This window comes from Anopheles gambiae, chromosome 3, assembly GCF_943734735.2.
Source record: "Anopheles gambiae chromosome 3, idAnoGambNW_F1_1, whole genome shotgun sequence".
Taxonomy (NCBI): domain Eukaryota; kingdom Metazoa; phylum Arthropoda; class Insecta; order Diptera; family Culicidae; genus Anopheles; species Anopheles gambiae.
The window spans coordinates 98,397,978-98,418,132 of record NC_064602.1 but is presented as its reverse complement, the minus strand read 5'-3'; the positions used below and the strand labels follow the sequence as shown (position 1 = coordinate 98,418,132).

At 48.9% G+C, this 20,155-nt stretch overlaps 6 protein-coding genes and 1 long non-coding RNA gene across 17 annotated transcripts in view; 4 read left to right on the top strand and 3 right to left on the bottom strand.

Moving 5' to 3' along the window:
- Positions 1–5,671, top strand: part of LOC133392988 (uncharacterized) — a 35,423-nt gene extending 29,752 nt beyond the window's left edge. The window contains exon 4 of the long non-coding RNA XR_009765945.1: positions 5,097–5,671. This is a non-coding gene — a long non-coding RNA (uncharacterized LOC133392988). The remainder of the gene's footprint in view (positions 1–5,096) is intronic.
- A 115-nt stretch (positions 5,672–5,786) lies between these two features.
- LOC1280336 (sorting nexin-14) lies at positions 5,787–8,641 on the bottom strand. Its single transcript, XM_061655729.1, has 7 exons — positions 8,349–8,641; positions 8,155–8,287; positions 7,232–8,090; positions 6,856–7,144; positions 6,557–6,796; positions 6,314–6,495; positions 5,787–6,238 (listed from the first exon to the last, which is right to left on the bottom strand). The coding sequence occupies exons 1-7, from the start codon at positions 8,459–8,461 to the stop codon at positions 5,850–5,852; spliced, it is 2,205 nt and encodes a 734-aa protein (XP_061511713.1). The 5' UTR covers positions 8,462–8,641; the 3' UTR covers positions 5,787–5,849.
- A 110-nt stretch (positions 8,642–8,751) lies between these two features.
- LOC4577663 (peptidyl-prolyl cis-trans isomerase-like 1) lies at positions 8,752–9,469 on the bottom strand. Its single transcript, XM_001238261.2, has 2 exons — positions 9,301–9,469; positions 8,752–9,225 (listed from the first exon to the last, which is right to left on the bottom strand). The coding sequence occupies exons 1-2, from the start codon at positions 9,378–9,380 to the stop codon at positions 8,778–8,780; spliced, it is 528 nt and encodes a 175-aa protein (XP_001238262.1). The 5' UTR covers positions 9,381–9,469; the 3' UTR covers positions 8,752–8,777.
- Positions 9,470–9,680: 211 nt separating this feature from the next.
- Positions 9,681–12,499, top strand: LOC3291573 (protein aurora borealis). Of its 3 annotated transcripts, none has more exons than XM_061655735.1 (4): positions 9,706–10,727; positions 10,795–11,293; positions 11,364–11,534; positions 12,303–12,499. In XM_061655735.1, exons 1-4 carry the CDS (start codon positions 10,041–10,043, stop codon positions 12,320–12,322), a joined length of 1,377 nt encoding a protein of 458 aa, XP_061511719.1. In that variant the 5' UTR covers positions 9,706–10,040; the 3' UTR covers positions 12,323–12,499. The 3 variants fall into 3 exon arrangements, with proteins under 3 accessions (XP_551809.4, XP_061511719.1, XP_061511720.1); XM_061655736.1 differs by having other exon boundaries at positions 9,707–10,727; positions 12,306–12,499; XM_551809.4 differs by lacking the exon at positions 12,303–12,499 and having other exon boundaries at positions 9,681–10,727; positions 11,364–12,228.
- Positions 12,348–13,141, top strand: LOC1280338 (NADH dehydrogenase [ubiquinone] 1 beta subcomplex subunit 3). The gene is made up of 2 exons (XM_320183.4): positions 12,348–12,498; positions 12,660–13,141. Exon 2 carries the CDS (start codon positions 12,669–12,671, stop codon positions 13,002–13,004), a length of 336 nt encoding a protein of 111 aa, XP_320183.2. The 5' UTR covers positions 12,348–12,498; positions 12,660–12,668; the 3' UTR covers positions 13,005–13,141.
- On the bottom strand, positions 13,054–14,297 carry LOC1280339 (protein Rae1). Its single transcript, XM_320184.4, has one exon. It carries the CDS (start codon positions 14,295–14,297, stop codon positions 13,212–13,214), a length of 1,086 nt encoding a protein of 361 aa, XP_320184.4. The 3' UTR covers positions 13,054–13,211.
- A 686-nt stretch (positions 14,298–14,983) lies between these two features.
- Positions 14,984–20,155, top strand: part of LOC1280340 (low-density lipoprotein receptor-related protein 1) — an 81,940-nt gene continuing 76,768 nt past the window's right edge. The window contains exons 1-2 of one of the 9 annotated variants that reach the window (XM_061655713.1): positions 14,984–15,077; positions 16,449–17,326. In XM_061655713.1, the coding sequence (XP_061511697.1) occupies positions 16,867–17,326 (460 nt within the window). In that variant the 5' untranslated portion in view covers positions 14,984–15,077; positions 16,449–16,866. The other 8 variants (XM_061655707.1, XM_061655708.1, XM_061655712.1 and 5 more) reach the window with 8 other exon arrangements.

The following is a 20,155-nucleotide window of genomic DNA, read 5'->3' as shown; positions in this document are numbered from 1 at the left end:
CCAATGCACCCGCCCACATGAACAATTTTATCCCAAATGCAGCTACAGTAAAATTGGGCCTGGTATAGAAAAAAAAAACATTGCGGAGGACTCACAATACAGTAATTCATTTTTCATGCTACACATGCCACGTCAAACTTCAATCCCTCTTCCGGATGCACATAACGGAACTACTCCGCTTAAACGAACCGATTGATCGCGGTCTACCAGTGGAAACGCGTTAAAAGTGTCACGTGGAGTCATGTGTCCCCTATACCCGGTCCAGTCCCACAAAAGCCGATAAACCATCGTACATGATGTAATTAAAACGTCTAACGGGGGGTGAGACCAGTACCTATAGAAACACACGCACCGATCACCGTACATTGTAGTCACACCAGGTACGGCTGCAAAAAAAAACACACACACACAAACAACCCTACCACGAGGGATGGCAAAGGTCACTGGAAAATCGATGAATGGACTGATCCGGTAAAGCTGATCGGGAAAGTAAATTGCCACCGGTCAGCACCTGCAAAGGGCAATGCCGGACGAGAAAGAAATGACGAGAATGTCCCGTGGGTGTTTGTAATGCGTTGAGTTTTCCCCCTTTCTATTACTCTGAATTCTATACTTCCTGGAAAAAAATGCGGTACCGCAGCCGATCACCGTCAATACCTTTTCTACAAAGTGTCGGCAGTGCGCTTCCGACAGGTGTCGACGTTTGACACCGACTTTGCCTCCGTTGCAGCGGCACCCCGGTGCCCGCTCGGTTCTAATTCTGTTTCCTTCAATTAATCTGCTGCACTCGAGAGCACTCTCGTGCTGGCTCTGCGCACGACCTCGAAGGGGTTCACACTTTTCCTCTAACCATTCACGGGAAGCGATGTACAAACTTCATTCATAAAAATAAAAGCAGTCTCAATGCTTTCGCTATTTGCAAAACCCCCGGACTTCATTCATTAAGATGAGGGGGAGTCGCGAGCCATCGCGCTTGCGGGAAGGGGAAGGAACGCGTTTCTGATCACCGCGGCGTACGGCGCTCTGGTGCGTAGTATCAAAACGCTGGCAGAAACCACGACCAGCAACGCATACGCTGCGCGTTTGCGTAACACCGCAACGCACCGGGACGCATGTGACACGAATGCGCGTATAAATACGCACCGCAACGAGTGGATCTAAATTCCACCAACCCATTACGAACACTTCTCTGCCTGGGGAGTGGATAATCGTTGATGGAAAGAGATCGAGCGAGATGTGTGAGGCAGAAGCAAGCCGCAGCAGCTTCACTTTCCACCGTGCGAGGTGATGATGAAAATAATTTTCCCCTTATGCACTACAGCTGAAAGGGTAAAAAGAAATCTGCCCGATTTCATCCCCGTCTTCTGCACAGCGCAACAACGGTGACAGTGTCAGCAAGCCGGCCGGATGTGAGGATTTATAATTAGATGCCATAATTTTAATACCACACCATAGGCCCGGGTGCATGTGAGGTGCACAGGGCGGGCAGGGCAGAGCAAATCTTGCAATTGGCCCTCGGCAGGAAGTGCTAGAATCAGGAAGTGTTTTCCCACTACACGCAACACACTACCAAGGTGGGCGGCTTGAAATTGTTTGGCCTTGCATGGAACAAGGAGATCATTAAAAATTAACGCTTAAATAATTTGCATTGTAGAAAAGGCGAGCGCCTTACAATTCAATTACAGCATACCATAATGCCATACAATGTTGTAATGGGAGGACGGTGAAGCACGGCCGGAGACCGTCGTTCGGCCGAATGCTTTTCACATATTCAGTCGAAACAATCAGTCCAAGCCATAGTCATTAACATGCAATATTTCAAGACATCGGAGGCAAAAGGAGCGTTCCGCGAGTGTGTTTGCAATAAGCAATCCGAAAGGGAATCCGCAAGCTATATTAACAAATCTGCGAACCATCTGCACCCTCTCTTGTCGATTGTTATTTGATTCCATGTGCCGGATCGGAAAATTCCTTCCCCATCACGTAACCGCACTGGCTGAATGGCTGACTGTTGCCATGAAAAATGATCTCACGCATAAGCGCACAGGGAGGATAGAGGGGAGAGATGGAAAATGGCACGCTTTTCGCATATTCTCACATTCTTCCTAGTTCCTTGGGGTTCCCTAGATAAATAAAATGAAAAAAGAAAAGAACAGAATAGTATTACTTTTTCCCCTCCTAGCCTCACGCAACTGTAACGTTTTTTTAACCTAGACGTTCGGGTGTTTCATTTCTCGAACCAACCGGCAATGATGAAACAGACGCGAATTCTGCCGAATCATATGTAAAAAACATCCCGCACTCATTTTTGGCACAAATCTCTGACAAATAAATCTCAGCATAAATAAAAAGACCGAAAAACACCACAGTGAGTAAAGTGGGGAGGGAATCGCAGAAGGGGGCCAAAAGAGAACTGCCATTCTCCTTCCTCCATCCACCTACCGATGTGGTTGATAAATTAAATGGAATAATTTTTCAAATTCAACCATGCTGTTCCCATCACCCCCGTGGTTTCAGCCAAGCACGCCGAATCATTTCGAAGATGATCGACGATTTTGGCCGGTTCTTTTTATTTTTTTTTATTTGCGAGCTGCGGGAAAAATACAGTCCAACCGATCCAAAGGCCCGGGCAAAGACGAAAACATGAAAACAGTCAAAGCCCGTCCAAATCCAAAACCCAAATTCGCCGAAATCCGACGTCTGTGGTTGGAAGGGAGGATAGGTTAGAATCATCCAGCTCCAGTCACTTTCTCTTCCCACCCCAAAGCCTGCTAGCTAGGGACGGGACGGACGAACGGCGCAAAAGTAACACCATCAACACACAATTTCATCGCACGGCCGCCGCGCACTAACCGCGAGAAGGAAGCGCGGCAGCACAATGTGTGAAAAATGATAAATTACTTCACTCGCTGTTCTCGCCGTTTGCACCGGCCTTCAGCCCCAATTCCACGACCCGCCACGGTAAGATCCAAGAAAGCACTGAACAAAATTGGAAGTCACTGCGTGTTTTTGGGGTGAAATCGAAAGCGATAGCGAATCTTCTTCATCTTGCTCAGTTGGCTTGGGCTGGTGTTTTTTTTTTTTTTGACTCTGCCAAACGGGAATCCTTTCTGCTCAATTGCAAACGAAATTGCGTTTTTAAGGCCCTTCACCTTCCAAGTGGGAGAGACTGTTTAGCGTTGGACATTTATTTGCTCGTTTTTTTTACGAAACCAATCCAAATACTTGTCATAATAAATTTATTGTTTTTCGGTATCAAATTCGAAGCTTACCTTCCGCTACTGCTGAGACTTAGACAGTATAAAGCCAGTGCCCGGGACTTCGTTACACAGCTCTCGTAAAATCCGTTCACTCGGGCAAATACAGAACAGAAAACACACATAAAATGCACCGACGCCGCCGCCACCGCTGCCGCTTCAACGAGCGGCTGTGTGCGGTTGATTGATCTTTCGGCGGAAATCAAAGACACACTGTTCGCTAGAAACGAAGGTTTATTGGTCAAGGTATTTCGGCTATTCGGCTCACCCAGTATCCATGGCATCGTGGGCCTACTGTGACGGACGGGCGGTCGGCTGCGTTCAATTCCTCCGCATGATGGGATCGACTATATTTGACAGCTCGGAATTAGTTTGTGATTGATAGAAAAAGGAGCGATACCATGGAGAGGAAGATTTCACTGATCCCGATACCGGGGTTGGCTTGATGGGAAAATTCGCTGCAGAGTTCTGCTTACCTTTCGGTAAACTACAATTAGGCACCCGACCAAACGATGACGGTTTGCAATGCCGAAACGCATTCAGAGTTCTATTGCTTCTTTCTCAGATCCCGCTCAAAGGGATATAAATGGATCGAAGCTCAAAATCGAATCGTGTTCGAACCGATCAAATCAAAGGCAGGTCCGAAAATTCAAATTCTCCTTTTCGTACTTGTTGATCTGCCCGCCACGGCCCCTCTTGAGGCAGCCATTTTCTCACAGCGTTTGCCTAAAATTAAAACACAGTGTAAACATACTTTTTCATGGCAACACATAAAACAGAACCGGGTACGGTCGTGTGCTCCCTCTGGGCGATGGAGGACCCTCCGAAGGTAACGCACAAAGCAAGCCGGGCACAAGCGGCGTGACGATGGACGTCTATAATCGGTGTCTTTCCTTTCGCTGGTTCTCACCTTTCATCGCGTTCCATTACCCACCAGCAACGTAACACCGAGCACAGATTCCCCAAATGGAAGGAATGGAACCAAATGGAAGTGATCCCCACTGCTCACTGGGTGGGGTGGGTTGGTCGAATACCGAATGACTTCATTTATCTCACATAACACCACAGCAATCATCATCAAATTCAATAATCGCTTACACATTCCCTTCGGCCGGGCTGTGGGAAGGCTGGGTAGGAAATAGATCAGCTCCTTCCGTCCGTTCTCCCCAAAGTCGGGGCTAGAGATTAGACGTAGCCCTGCGCAAGGAACGACGCCTTCCGAACCCAACCTTTTTTGGCCATTTGGGTGTCATTCAACGAACCATTACGTGTGCCGCTTTAGGGCCTTCCCCTTACACGAGCGCCGCATATCCAAAGGCAGGCTGAAGTACATTAAATATACATAAAACCATCAGCACAGGTTGAGATCTAGCTTTTATGGCTTTTCTGCCAACCAGGGTACGTCTTGTCATGCTCCCTGCTTCAAACATCCCATGGAAAGATCCATCATTTTGAGGTGGTGTAAATTAAAATCTTTCCAATATGTTAAACTACAAAGAACCATTCTGGAATGGTTTGATGTTTAGTTAGTGCAAGGGAAAGAAATTGTTTAAAGTGCTCCATGTACAATGTATAATGCTACATCTGGGTGTCTCCCAAAATGGCACCAACTCTCGATTATTGCAACCATTCATCATTCAACCGAACAACTACGATATCCCCACTTACGAGAATGTAACCTGTTTAGTAGCTGTCCCGCCCGTGCTGTAAAAAGCGGTCGTAAATTATCTCGAACCATTCCCAGTAGCGTTAAGATGCATTTTTCTATGCACGCTTCTTCGGGAGTCTTCGTGCACCCAAACTAATTTCCAACTTTCTCCATTTTCCCATCTCTTTCAGACTCCCGATACCCAACCCTCGCCCGTGGTTTATGTGCGCCCGTTAGACATAACAATAACATTTAAAGGAATCCTATGCTGTTGTGGGTGTACCGATGGTCGTAAATGTAAAAGTAACAGCCCATCCCGCGAGACGACTGCTGACTGCTCTAGACGCGAGCAGTCCCCTAGAGATGACGCGCTCTATCACCCGCAAACCCTACTGGCTGACTAGCAGCGGGGCTGACCACATTCCTTCAAGATTCCACAGAGTGACAGTTTTATAGGAATTTCTCGCATTCTGCTCCTCTCTTTGCAGGATCGGCCCCTGAACATAGACCGGACTGTATTGAAGGGTTTAAACATGGCACACGCAATGAAGTCCACAAGCAGGCAAACGATCTACACCATGCTGCAAATGTAAAAACAAGGCGTGATCGACGGCACGTGGAAGGAGTTAATTAATGGCCTTGTGGGGATGACACGTCAATGAGCCACAACTGAGCGAACGCCCAACGGAATGCAAACACAGTTAGAGCTGCTTACAAAGTACTGATTTGATTAGTTGTAATCACCACATCCGTCTTTCGACCGATTTGTCTTTTCCTGCTTACTGCCGGTAGCATTCGATATCCTTCGACAGCAATCAGAAAAAGACGCCTCGGTTGGGAAGCATCCGGCAACGATCCGAAATGAAAGAAAGCGCACAATATTTTAGCGTAACACATACTTTTATTCAGTAGTGCAAGAGAGCCTCAAACAGGGACAAGTACATCTAATCTTTGCCGCTCGGAGATTCGTCAAACTCCGGGTACATCTCCGCCAGCAGAATATCAAACAGGCAATACATTAGATGTTTGTTCAGCACCGGCGACTGCAGCACATCGGCCAGATTGCCCAGCCCTCCCCGCAGGTCCTCCAGTCGCTTTCGTGCCTCTTGCTGCCGTTTCAGCAGCATGGCCGGTGTGGGTTCCGGTTGCTTCCGCAGAAATACGTGCTCCCGTAGCAGATTGATGAGAAACGCTAGACGGCTTTCTTTCAGGCCAGCCCGAATCAGCTTCGCCGTGAGGGAGTTGATCAGCGTGTCGACGGATTTGCGCGAAACGCAACAAAACGCCAGCGCCAGCCGCACGATTAGGAAGGGCGCATTGAGTACCTTCACCACTGTGGAGAATTGCAATACAAATATAATCTTAAAGCTTATGTTCTGTTGAGAAATCCACCCAACTGTGTACGTACGAATGTAAACGAAACATTGCGACGGTCCGCGGACACTGTGCGACAGCAGTGTTGTAGTGTGAGTATTTTTTGATGCCTTCTTCAGCTCGAACAGATCCCCAAACACAACGCTCTGGCCAGGGATTTTGGTTTTCTTCTTAACCGGTTCCTTCTCCTGCACAACATCCTCTCCAATGTCGGGACTGGAATAAGTAATGCGATGTTATTTCATTTTGCGCCCCAAAACCCATCAAACCGCCTTACCTTTGCTCAATGGAATGCATAAAAGTGCTCATAAAAACATCCAAGCTTTGGCCTTTCTCCTTGCGCAGCTTCTGTGTGACGGAGTTGTAAATGTTGTTGCTTGGATGGACATCGTTCAGTGCGTCCCATACCGTGGGCGACTCGGTGGCTTCTATCGGTGCACCATCAACGGCTCCCCGGATAACTTCCTTGAATTTGGTGCTTAGTTTCGTTCCACTGCCACTCGTGCCATCGCTTCCCCTACAAAACACACAAACCGCTTGTAAAGCGCTCTAACGTTCAATTTCTCCTACATGTACCTTTTATCGTGTGGTTCCCTTATTTCACGACCTCCGTAAACGAGGCTGAAATATTCCGACGTTTTGCTAAACTGTTTGAACCACTTTTCTTCCAGCTTTAGCCGTACTCGCTCGTGTGCTTCCGTCAGCGTACCGACTGGCGTGGTGTCTTCACCATCAAACTGACTGTCGACTGCCTTTACCATCGATTGGTACTTTTGAAGCAGTTTCTCCGATTGCTGGTGCAACGAGGATAGCTTCGTAGGGTCGGTAGTGATGTGAGGATCTTCCAATTCTTTATTCAAGTTATCTGTAATGAAAAATAAAGAAATTGTTTCACAAAATGCGTTTCCAGACTGACCATTCTCATAACACCTGTTCGTTCGATTTGCCTTACCTACATCCAGATAAAATTGCAACAATTCAACAGATCCTTCCTTGATGAGAAATTGCATAAAGTAGTACAGTTTGTCCTTATCTTCCCAAAGAATTTCCTGCGGAACCGTTACATCTCGCGGCACACCACATTCTAGCTTTCGCAAACTGCGACCAACGAAATCATCCAAAATTTTTACCTTCTCGCAATGCTGTACTTTCGCCGCATCGCCCACCTTACGAGTGCCATCTTTCGCACGCTTATCTGTGGCAATTATGATAAGCAGATTGATCAGATTCGGATCCGCGATAACGTCCATGATGGGTAACAGCACCCAGAATGTCAACAGTTCCTTGATAAGGTTGAAGAAAATCTTGCAGCTCGTATTTTCTGCGGTGAAAAGCCTCGGAATCAGCACCTTCGCTACGCCCCGCAGATAGTTGATCTCGGCTCCACGGTTCAGTACCGCCGGATGGATGGGATACTCGTCGATAACGAACGTTTTTGCCAGCTTGTCCATGGGAACGCGGTCTACGAGCAACATTTTTGCAATGATTTCGTAGTGTATGAATACGGTCGGCAGCAAGCGGTTCATTATCACTCCCGGTGCATCTATTTCCTTGGCTCGCAGCACCAAACGGCAGAGCGCATCGCGCAGGGTGGACTTCAAATGGTACAGAAACTCTTCGTCTGGCGTTACCTGATTGTACCAGCTCCGGATGAAGCTGTCCAGTATGTGTGTGAAGAATCTATCTATTGCGTCGTCTAGCGGTTGCTCGATGTAAAAGCCTGCCGACGGTTTCGGCACCAGCACGTTCCGGTTATGCCGTGGGCATCGATCGTTGCCGCAGACATCGCATTCGTGACGATTGGATGCATCCTGGAAGCAAGGGCGGTCAGATTAGCGGACCAATTATTTCGCACAGTCATCAAGAGCGACCTACATAATCCTTGAATCCGATGAAATCCTTCGCTCGTTGGATGTATCGTCCGAAGGTTTCCTTGTGATTAAGTACAAACACTGCCGCCGCACAGCCATGGATGAAGAACAGCAGAATCGTCAGACCGATGATGTAGCTATAGACAGTAGGAAGTTTAGAAGATACGGAAGCTACCAGACCAGAGCCCCGTTCCTTACCTCACATAAAGCGTACAAACGAGGGCAACAGTTAACACGGCTGCAGCAATAACACGAGCAATATCATCTTGATAAAATTTTAACAACACCTCTTTCACATGGTAAAACAGCATGCTCGATGCGCGGGATAGACCAATCGTTTGATGAACCCACTCTTATCAGCAGCTCGAGCGTGCACGAGACGAAATTTACAGCTGTACACACCTACAGATAAATGATTTCTATGCAAAAAATATGCTACTGCCTGACCCTTTTGACATTTCCAGTCAGCTGTTCAGCGTCCCTTCTCGACAGCATTGTTTGTAAACACCACTCAAGTACGCAGCCAGTTCGGAGCGCAGGCGGCAGCATCAAACACCGCACCAATCGATTGTTTTAACGGAAGCACCATTACACACCGTGGTACAGTTCGATAAGATCGTATTTATTTTAGTATTTTTCAACCTTTCCCTTTACAATTTTAACTGGCTCTACCGGCCGATCGTTCTTATCCGTCTCCACCAGCCCTATTCGTTTGACCACCTGCATGCCGGTGTGAATGCGCCCAAAGATGGTGTGCTTTCCGTCCAGCCACTGCGTCGGACCGAGGGTGATGAAGAACTGCGACCCGTTCGTGTCCGGGCCAGAGTTTGCCATTGATACAATGCCCGCACCGGTGTGCTTCAAATCGCTATGTATTTCGTCCGCAAACGTGGCACCGTAGATTGACTGACCGCCCCGACCGGTTCCCGTTGGGTCGCCTCCTTGCACCATGAAATCTCGTATGATCCTATGAAACTGCGTCCCATTGTAGTAGCCTCTTCGTGCTAGTTCGGCAAAGTTGCGGCAAGTGTTTGGGGCATGTTTCCAATACAGTTCGATCGTTAATTCTCCCATCCTACGTCGCGAGCAAAACAACATTGAACAGTTGACGAAAATACACAATGAAATCCCACTCCGCCAAGCTACTCACGTGGTCTCAAAGGCGACAAAATGCGGCTGCCATAGTTTGTCTGGAATGCCACCGGAATTAGGCGTTTGAATCGCGAGCATCACTAAATTGTTTGAATTTTTGTAAACTGGTGTAAAAGCGCGTCGGTTTTTTGGAACCGTGGGAAATAAACAAACCTCACTGTCAGTCTTTGACGTCGACGCCTGCACCATGGTCGGCGAAAGTTTTTGTCTGCAAAATTTACAACATTTTGTCATGAAATTTCTACGGGATATTGTTTTGCACATTTGTTTTCAACTTATTCTAATTATTTCGTTCTAATTTTGTATCATTAAAAGAAAACTAGAGCTTTTCGATCATTTTTTATCGTCCGCTGACAAACACGTTCGCATGATCGCAGCACACTGTGCGACGTGAGCTGTCAACGGTGCTATTTTCAGAGGGAAAATCTGTTGACGGTTTTCCGTTTTTAAAATCAAACGAACAAATCCATACGACCGGCCGGGCCAGCGGCTGTGGCGCAGCGATCGATACGAGTCGTAACTGTGATATATAGTTAAATATTGTACGAAATGTGTTTATAAACGCGTGGCTTACCCTTTCTAACCAGTTTACTTACACCTCCGCATCACATACCAACCCACATTATTTCCATCGGTGCTTATTTGTTAACAGTGTACCGTGCTAACCCTAATCCTTTACCCCGCTTTGTGTGGGCTGCCTTTATTTGGAAGTTTGTACGCCTCTATCCCGGGAAAGCAATGGAGTCGGAAGCCTTTTTAACACCGCGCAAGCTATTCCAAAGCGCTCTTGCACGAACCTCATCGCGAACGTCGATGGCCTCCTCGCCATCGCTAATGGCCGTGAGGACGCCGACCTCGCTGTCACGGAACAGCACTAGCAGCTGTAACAACACCGCAACCAGCAATCGTTTCAATTTACTACCCGTGCTACAAACTCCTCCTTCGCGCATATTTAAAGGCCGCATCGTGAATCCCTTCGAACCGCATCTGGTCGAACGGTTGCATCTGCCGATGATCGGGAGCCCTTCGCTCTTCCACCGTCCCAGCACACCGCAGAACAGCAGCATCACACAGTTCGAGTGGACGATCGACGAGGTGTCCTCGCTGGGACCGGTGAACGTGGAACCGCACGAGACGCAGTTCATCGAAACGCCCGACCCGGTCGCGGAGGCTAGGGTGCAGGCCGCTATCAGTACCTACTTTAAGGAGCACAGCATAGTGCCCAGCCCGATCGACTGTCCTTTAAGAAATCAGAAGATCGTGCTGTCGAAGGACTCTAGCACCTCCACGAACTCCAGCGGTGGTGGCGCTGTTTCCAGCAAGCGAAAGGTTCGCGATGGAATAAGCCAAACGGTTCTGTCCTTCCCACCGCATCTTCCCAAAGAGATAGAGGATGTGTTGCAAAAGTATCTTACCTACAACGAGGTATGTCGCGCGTATGTGCTGTAACAAAAGGTGCTGTTGATATTAAAACAAACCATTTCTCTTACAGGACCAGCAACAGAAACATGATACCGCGCTGGATGAATCCTCGGCCAGTAGCATCGATCACGATGCACGGGATGCTTCTTTGCGGCGGAAACTGTTCAACACATCCGCCCTGAACGACGATGCGGACGACAGTGATGCTGGAGGTGCGAGCCGTTACGCCAACTCGATCGATGATTTCGATCTCAGAGCCTTGAGCCCTGCTCCGGAGTCGCCCGAGGTGCTGGTGGTGGGAGAGCTGGCGAGTGAGCAGGATCTGAAGCGATCGCGGTACTACGGCTCGCAGGAAATGCTCAATCACATTCCCGAAAGTGATGCGGACAGTTCGTTCGGTGCACTGTCGCCCATCTCGAAAAGCATGGCCAGTCCTTCACCAACAGAAGCCTTCGAATTGCACCATTCGGACGCGGATGCTATTTACCGCAGTACGCCGGAACCTTCCGGGATTTTCCATAGTGACAACATGTCACCGGAACTTTGCGGTAGCCGTCACTACATGAGTGGTAAGCAATTGCCTTGCGGGTATAAGAGATGATCAAACTATTTGATTGTTTTTGCATGATTTTCTTCCAGGTTCGATAAAACATACTGAATTAACAAACGAACTTGCGGAAGCAAACCTGTCGGCCGACGGCGAAAGGAGCCTTGCCTTATCATCGCAATCGTCTGACTCCTCTCAGCAGACGCAGCACTCCACCACGCCGTTGCGGGGTTTCCGGAGAAAGGAAAAACGCCGTACTAATCGTAAGAATTTGTCACAATCTTTTCTTCAAATCTCGGACAAGGATCGTAACGAAGAGAACCAGTCCACCGATAGTGCGTGCGAGGTGCGTCATACTCGCACCACTCCAATGAAAGCATTGTCACCGATAAAGGAAATCGCTGGCTTGTCAGAAAATGTAGTGCCTTGCGTAAACTTCTATCGCACTGATAGTGGTTTCAATGAGGAAAGTCAAAGTAACGACTACGCGAATGAACTTTCCGATGTGTCGATGCTTTCGGAGGACTTCTCGAACACTCCAGGAAGAAAGAGGCAAGACAAAACCGGCACCGGTCCCAGGGTCAATAGCTATACCAACAATTGTTCCTCTCCTTTAAGACTGTAACGTGGTCACTAATCGCCATAAGACTCATTACGTTAGGGAACGAAATCAAAAAGCAAAAAACGTTTCGGCCAACAAAACTCTAGCAAAATTCCTAATTTGATAGCTCAATTGTGTATTTCGCAATATTTAGTTAATGATTTTAATGCAATGGAAAACGGAAACCGACTCAAACGAAGCGTGTGTGCGCACTGAACTGAATTAGCGGTGGAGATAGCTCGTTAGACCAATTACGTGTAAGGAACGTCTTGTAGACAAATCAATCTCGATTACGTTGATAACGCATTTTTTTTAATTGTATACAGCACGTAAATAATATAACCAGTTGATCAGAACAGTCTCAATGTTGCGACAAGCGATGCCGAAATGATCCTGCATGTCCTGTGTCCTTTTTCGTCCTTCGTTTCAGCAGAGTGCAACATTTCATAGAACGATTGAAATGTTTCACCTCCCGCCGAAGCTGCCAGGTTTGACAGGTTGTTTTGACAGCTGCTCTGCTGAGGAAAATATTCCGTCGCGGCTCCGGTGGACATCGCAAAACTCTTCACATCTCTGAACAAACTTTGTCCAACTGATTGCTTTCCTGCCGATTCCGGATCTATCTGGTAAGTGCAAACGTCCCAAAAATGCACGGCCGAGTTGGCACACCTCATTGCCCGTAGAAACTAAATCAATGTTTTTCTTCCACAACGCCGAATCTAAATTATGTAATGCTGGTTCCGACTGGAACGTCAAACGGGGGTTGTGTATACAAATCGCCTGCCAGGAACAAACGATGGGCCACGGTCACGGACACGGACCGCCGTACAAGGTGCCGGATGCATCCATCTACAAAGTGGCCGACGCGCCCGAGCTGGTCGAAGTGGAACGCGCTCTGGCCCGCCGGGGCCTGAAGGACCCGTGGCTACGAAATGAAGTGTGGCGCTACAATGTGAAGCAGTTTTCGACCCACCGTTCGCGGCTCATCACGTTCCTGTTCAAGGGATTCCCGCTCGGATTTGCTGCCTTCGTTGCGACGATCGGCGTCGAGTATGCGCTCGGAGTGGACTACCACGCACATGGTGGCCATGGTCATGGGGATGAGAAGGGACATGGAAGCGGTCATCACTAGTGCGAGAGATTTGACGAGTTAGACGGCCCCCATCTCCATCCGGGTGGTGTTCTTTGTTGCTATCGTGCATTAGATTTTATTTCCAAAATTCTGCCGCAAAGAATAAACGAACTTATGTTGTAGCAGAAACAATCAAACCAGCGTGTGGTGCCGTTCGAATGTACGAAGTAACCTTACAGGAAAAAATGTGCTGACACCGAATGCGCTTTAGCTCGAGGCCCGTGGTTTCAGCTCATCGTAGCACGAGCGAAGGAAGATGTACGTTTTCTTCTGCGGGTTGTAGTATTCGTGTCCCTTGGACCAGTCGTACCCGACGGCATACGCGAAGATCTGTCCATTGCTGTTGAAGCAACACTTGGTAATCGATTGGTCCAGCGTTTCGGACGATTTCAGCTTCGTGCGTGCGTCTTTGTCCCAGAAGCTGAACGTTCCGTCCGACCCGACCGTCGCCAGCGTGCCGTGCACCGGATGGAACGCGATGTCATTCACCGCGTAGATGTCCTGGTAGCCGCTCGATCCGTTCGAACGATGGCACTTGAACGTGAAGTTATCCTTCGGGTTCAGCGGACTCACGTACTGAATGGCCACACGGCCCTCGATACTGCCCAGCGCGTAACCGGTCGGTGCTTTCTTCTTGTCGCGAAACACCGACACCGTCCGGTGCTGGTACTTCAGCGGACTTTCCTGCTGCTTGAACTGCGTCGGTTTGTTTTCCAGCGAGTAAATCAACACATGTCGCCCTGCCGTGCCCACGACTGCCATCGGGTAGTCCACATCCGCACAGTAGCAGCGCTCCGGCAGCTGAATCGACATCATGGGCTGCGGTGTTCGGGTGTCCCAGAATTTGAGCGTCTTGTCCCACGAACCCGTCATCAGACACGTGTAGTTGGTGCCCTTGATCCAGTGGCACGTTTTGATCGCCGCATCGTGCTGTGCCACCTGCGCCACCTGATCCGAGGCCAGATCCCAACACTTCACCTGCTTGTCGGTCGAGGCGATGAACACTTTGCTGCCATCGTCCGCCCAGCACACGTCCAGTACCGGGCCGCCCATGGTTTTGATGGATTTCGGCACCGTCTTGCCGGACTGTTCCACCTCCCAGCAACGCACGCTGCAGTCCCAGCTGCCGGCGATGAGAAAGTTTTGCTGCAACGTTGCCGGGCTGAACTCCATCGCCGACACCGTATCTTCCGGCGGCGAGGTGACTTCGAAGTCCTTCATCGGATTGGTGGTGGTTGTGGCCGTCGGACTGCCGAAGCCAGGGTTGGCACCGAGCGCTTGCGTGCCAAACATTGTGCCGGCGGGATGTCCTCTTCAACGGTTCCTGGGGGCGATGGTTTTATGTTTCGGGCGCGTTGAAAATGCACAAATTCCACTATCAACAAATAATCACGCACCGAATGACGCTCTTTCCCGTGCTGTCAGATGTTGTATGTTCGTGCTAGCCCGAAATTACCGGCAAAATGCGTTGACAGCGATGAGCGATACCTTCTATACATCTTGGTTTCCACCCAGGCGACAAAATACATTTGATGGGCCTTAACTATCGGTGTATGTTAAGCCTAGCTGGGCTATTGCAGCTTCTTACTTTGAAAGTTTGTGCGATATCATTATTTTTGCGTTTTTTGGAATGATATCATGGAAAAATTACTCTTACAAATAGAGATGTTACAGTTTGGAGAAGAGAACTACAGTTTGGACACTGTAGTTGAAGCACAGTATGAATCATTTAGCAGCAATATATATCGAATTAAGTAACTTTTCTTCAATAAACTTAATCTATACAAGATATTTATGCTCAATGATAACAAAAACTCTTCAAGAGAGTAACATTTACTTCAGGCGAAAGAAAACGTGTTTACGCAGCGTTGAGATAGAAATACGAGCCAGGAATTATTTACGTACCTCGTATAGACAGACCTACAGCGAGCGGAGCCTGGTTCGGCCGCCTTCGGATACGTACGCTACGCAGCACCACTACAACGACACAGTTCAATTTGGACTCACGGCGGCATGGCTGTATTTTCCGAATCGAAGCAAGCATATTCCGCTGCTGTCCGTCGAGGAGTGCTGGTGAAGAAACCGCCGCGCAACTATTTCTTCTCCGCCAACTAGCATTTCTTCTACGCAAAAGTGTACCAAACATTGTAAAACTGATTTCGCTTGTGTTTCGTGAATTTGGGAAATCGAGTGAACCTTTCCTTGTGTGTGCTGTGCCGTTAAGGGTAGCCAAAAGGGGCAGGTGCGGTTTGTTGACACCTTTGTTTACCTCTGCTGCTTGCTCGTGTGCGAGACAGAAGAGGAAGAAGTCGAACGCGCCCGTGTGTGTGACTGTGCGAACCATAAATCTCTGATTCGATGTTGCGATGCTGAGCTTCTGCTGCCGTTTCAGTACACTTTCAACGGAAAATTGGATGTAAAGTGCCGGGGAAAACAGGAGTGTGCAGCCAACAAGTTAAGAGTCCTACATGGACGGTGAGCAATTTAAAAAAAATTGCACTTATACCAGGAACACCCATAAACACCGGCTTAACCGTCCACTGTTGCTCTTTTTTACCGCACAGTTCCTGTCTGCGGCACCAAGGCCACGAAAATTGGCGTACCTTAGAAAGAAAAAACTCACACTTACCTGTCTCTTCCGTCCCGCTGCCCAGCTCGGAGTGGGTTCGTGAACGGCGTCAATTAAAATTTTGCCCAGCTTGCCCTCAGCAGGCATCAAACATAGCAACAGCAACATAGCCACAGCCATTCATCAATCGATGGGTGTACCCGTGCGCGGTTATGCTTGCTTGTGTTGGTCCGTGGTGCTGTGTGAACCATCATCAGAAGAACCGCACCGCCGCGGCGGTCCTGCCTCTCTGTGTAGCCGTTGATCGTTTCCTTAACAACCGCGCGCGCTCTCTCCCTGTCTTTCTCATTCTGGCTCTCTCGTTCTCTCTGTTTATGTATGAGTGTGAGTTTTCATTCTGGCAGCAGCAGCAGCATCACCGTTCGCGCATCATCTCAGCAGCATCCGCACGCGAAGGAGACGGCTGCACGCGAATGGGATAGGGGTGCGAACGGCCGTGCCGCGAAGAGTAGGAACACAGCACGCTCGCGAAGAAGGAGAGCAAATCCGCTTTCCGTTCTTTTGCGCGATTTGCGTGTTTCGATCAGTTCAATCTCTGTGTGCGCCGAATCTTTAGGCCCGTTTGGGTGGTTTTTCGACAAGCGTATGTCTGAAACTCTCCCTAATCGTGGTCGTACTTGCCAGTAACAACAACGAAACAATTCAAGGGTAGCAACGAAGTGAACGAAGCGTGAACAAATTGTGACCAAAATTGTTGTGGCTTCTGCATTCCCAAAAATACGATTGTCAAAGTCTCATGAACGTGTTTTTTTTCGTATGTGTGTGCGTGTGTCTGTGTGTTGTTAATAAATTCTTGTTTCTAATGTGTGTTTCAGCCAGTTGTGTAATGATTGCTGCCAGCCTGCTGGCTCAGAGTGCTGCGTAGCGTGAAGGTACGCAAAAAAGTGAGCACACAAAATAAAATTGCAAGGTGTGCAATCGCGGTGGATGGTGCTGTCGTGTATGCATGTGAGCGAGTGCGTGCGTGTATTTGTTCTGCCACCGTTCGACGCCGATATCGGTTCCGTGCGCGAGTGCCGCGGTGCGCCTGTGCCAAGGGCAGTTTCGGGAAGCAGGCCGTAAAACAACGGGCGGCGGCCCGAGTTCGCCAAAGAAAAGCGATCGCGCAAAGGTGGTGTTGCTGTCGTGCGGAAGCAAGGGGAGGTGGTGGAGACGGGGGAGGGCCGGTGGGCGGTGGTGTTGGTGCGTCCGGCGTCGGGACGCGCGACGTGACGAGCAAAAAAAGGCGCCAGCATGATGTACGCCAGCGGGCGAAGTGATCGTTCCCGTCCTGGCGTTCGTTCTGTCGCCGGCTGGGAGGGAGAGCAGGCCGCAGAATATCATCTGCAAAAACAACAACCACAGCAACAACCATTGCCACAGCAACCACAACAACAGCGGCAACGCCAACGACAAGGCCAGCGAGATGGTTGCGTCCGTGCGTCGGGGATCGGTGGTCGGGCGCACGCCAACGCGCGACTGCTGGCTGCCGTTGGCACGCTGGCACTGTTGGCGGCCACATCGGTGATGGCGGTGGGGGGTGTGTCATTGACCGGGCCCGACACTGCCAGTGTGCAAATTTCAGGTGCAAGTGCAGCATCGACCCGATGGACGAAGGCCACCGAAACCGGTTCCGATCATCGACGTGTGCTCCGTTCGCTGCAGAAACCGGGACCGAAACAAACGTCCTTAGCATCGCCCGAGGAAGCACAAGGTAAGTTGAGTGTGTGTGTGTGTGTGTGTTTTTTTTTTTGAGCTAAGAAAAAATATTTATGTTCAGCCAACTTGTAATGGGGCAGCAATTTAAAAACGTACAAATATTTTAGCATTTCGATCGAGCGTGGCTGGAGAGGAGGCCCCAAAGAAAAAAAAACCCAAAGATGCACGAAGACAAGCAACGAAAGCGAGAGAGTGAAAAAAACGCGGCTAAGTACACCGAGCTGGAATTAGGAAGCAGCTTGTTAGCGTACAAACAGATTTGCTGCTTGAAAAGCAATAATCCAATGCCTTCCCTCCTTCAGAAAGACACGCAATGAGATCACCTGGATGGAACGCCGCTTGTTACATACGCGCACCCGTCTCTCTCTATCTCTCTCTCACACGAAAACAAATCTTCCACCAAAAACCGAAAAAAAACCTTAATGTCTCGGTTGGAAGTGGCCCCTGCCGGCTGAGATGGGCCAGGCTTTTTTGCTGGCCGTGTGGTGTGCGTGTTTACCAGTCTAAATGCCCCTCGAGATACGGCAGCAGCGAAAAACAACAACGCGCGCGAGTGTGTTGCGCGTTGCCCCGCGAACGTTCTTAATAAGGCTTGAAATTTGAGTTCAACTTCTGTGCGCAAATTCTTTACGGAGTAGCGCGTACTCTTCTTCTTCTTTTTCTAGTTTTTCGTTTCGATGCTTTACGCAAAATGTTTGCGCGATGTTTATATTGCGGTTTGTTTTTCTTTGCTCAATTCCTTTTTTTGTTTCCCCCAAGTTCTGGCCTCGAGAACCGGATTGAACCATTCTTTGTCACTCTTCCCGAAGTAGACAATGTGCTTGGGGAAAGTAAAACAAAAAGACTATTGGTGCAAATGTATCCCCATTGCGGCGAGTTGTGAGAGGGAGGAGGTCCTGTCGGGTTGGTTCGCCAAACTCTTTCTAACTAGATTAAGTTATTTGTCACTGGCGATACAAATTGGCTCGGCATAAGACTTTGCTCATGGCACGATGGACGAAAAAAAAAGAAAGCCCTTACGAGAAGACCGTCAGACCGATACTCTTTGCCCTCTTGTTTGTGTCCTCTGAGTTCAATCATCCCAGCATTATGATATAACGTTGTTGCTGTGTCAGTCAGCGCTGGCAGCAGGAACAAAATTTACAAACACATTCTTCGTCCCAAAATCGACCGGCGATGGGACAGCTCGCAAACGGAAGACGAGAACATCCAGTCTTATCAGCATATTTCCCGCGAGAGCAAGCGAGCGCCGCCGACCATCGGTACCGGGGCGCGTTCGCAATCAAACCCTCCTGGGGCCGGTGTATACGAGCGATGTAGTTCACCAGGGCATACGCCACACACACATACACACACCAGCCCACACACCGACGGCATGATAGGGCGCACGGGGAATCAATCAATCGTTCTAATCACAACCATCCGTCACATCGATTCCCAAGCGGTCGGACCATTGATCGCGCTGCGATGAGGATCATCCAGTGAGCCGGGGGGGGAAACGTGTCGTGTGCATTGCCGCGAGATAAGCGCCAAACACCCCAAACAAATCGCAATCTTACGTACAACAAAAGTTACGTTTTCCCTTTCCTGCTGCCGGTAAACGAACTTTGACACCTTACCGCGAGCGGCGGATCGCGGGCACGCCATGCGCCAAGGCAATCATGTGTAATGCATGCATGTATTCCAATTTTCGGCAAAATTCATTCACCTTCGCTCGGGGTTGAGTTGGGTTCGGTTTCCGTTCTTGGATGTGGGAAGTAGTACGCGAAAAAAGGGGGTTGCGCTTTTCTATTTCGAGGGAAACGTGCCCATAATCTTAATACGAAAGCGAACGCTCACGCTCGAGAATGATATGATGTACGGTTTGGTGTGTGTGTGATTTCGGCTATGTAAAAAAGGGTAGATTAATGCTACGAACTTCTCGGGAGGACGGGCGACTTCGAAGTAGTGGAATCGATCTGTAAGTTTTACCCCTCTTTTTTTGAATCTGTTATTCAAATTCCACATCGAACCCCGTCCCGTATGTCACTTGGGATAATGGTGGCTGCTGCTTTTGATGATGGTTCTAAGAAACGTGCCCCCAAAAAATGGCTGAAAGTTATTTTCTCCTCTGCGAACAATTTATGCACTCTGCAGCTCATTGCTCCAACCGTGAACGTTTAAAAGCAGTAACCGAATTCAAAATTCCATTTGCCACGTTGCCGAACGCTGTATAATTGGATTTGCGCGCACATTTTTACCTACAGACCGCGCGGGGTTACAGCAACCAAAATGAAGCCCACTCCCCGGTACAGCACAAACGACAAACCCTTTACATAGTTGTTGTTTGTCACGAACACCGCCGCACAAAATGTGATTTCATATCACAAATTTTGATGCTATTTTCCATGGTCAAATAGGTTGCCGACCACCAACACCACACACACCGCAGCACTGCTATTGCCAGACAAGCCGATTACGATTATGTGATTTTCGCAAAGTGATTTACTACCCCCGTTTGCATCAATGTGTAATGGGTGGTGGTTCTGTGAGTATTTAAAAGACTGTATTGAACCAGTCGGTGAAAATGGTAGATAGTACCACGGATGCGACGGGTTGACGGGTGGCCGTTTGTCGAAATTTTATCGCACGAATAGTTTGCAGCACCGTGCAACGTTTAGTGCTTGCGCGTAACAGGTGGAACGTGAGGATGCGCAGCAGGAGCGCTTCATAATCCTATTTGGATGCCGCGTAATTGTCGGGGGTCGGGGGATGAATGTGTGGAATTTTTGCTGATGCAATGGCAGCAGAATAAAATGAATCCATTTTGTGTGCCGGTTTCTGA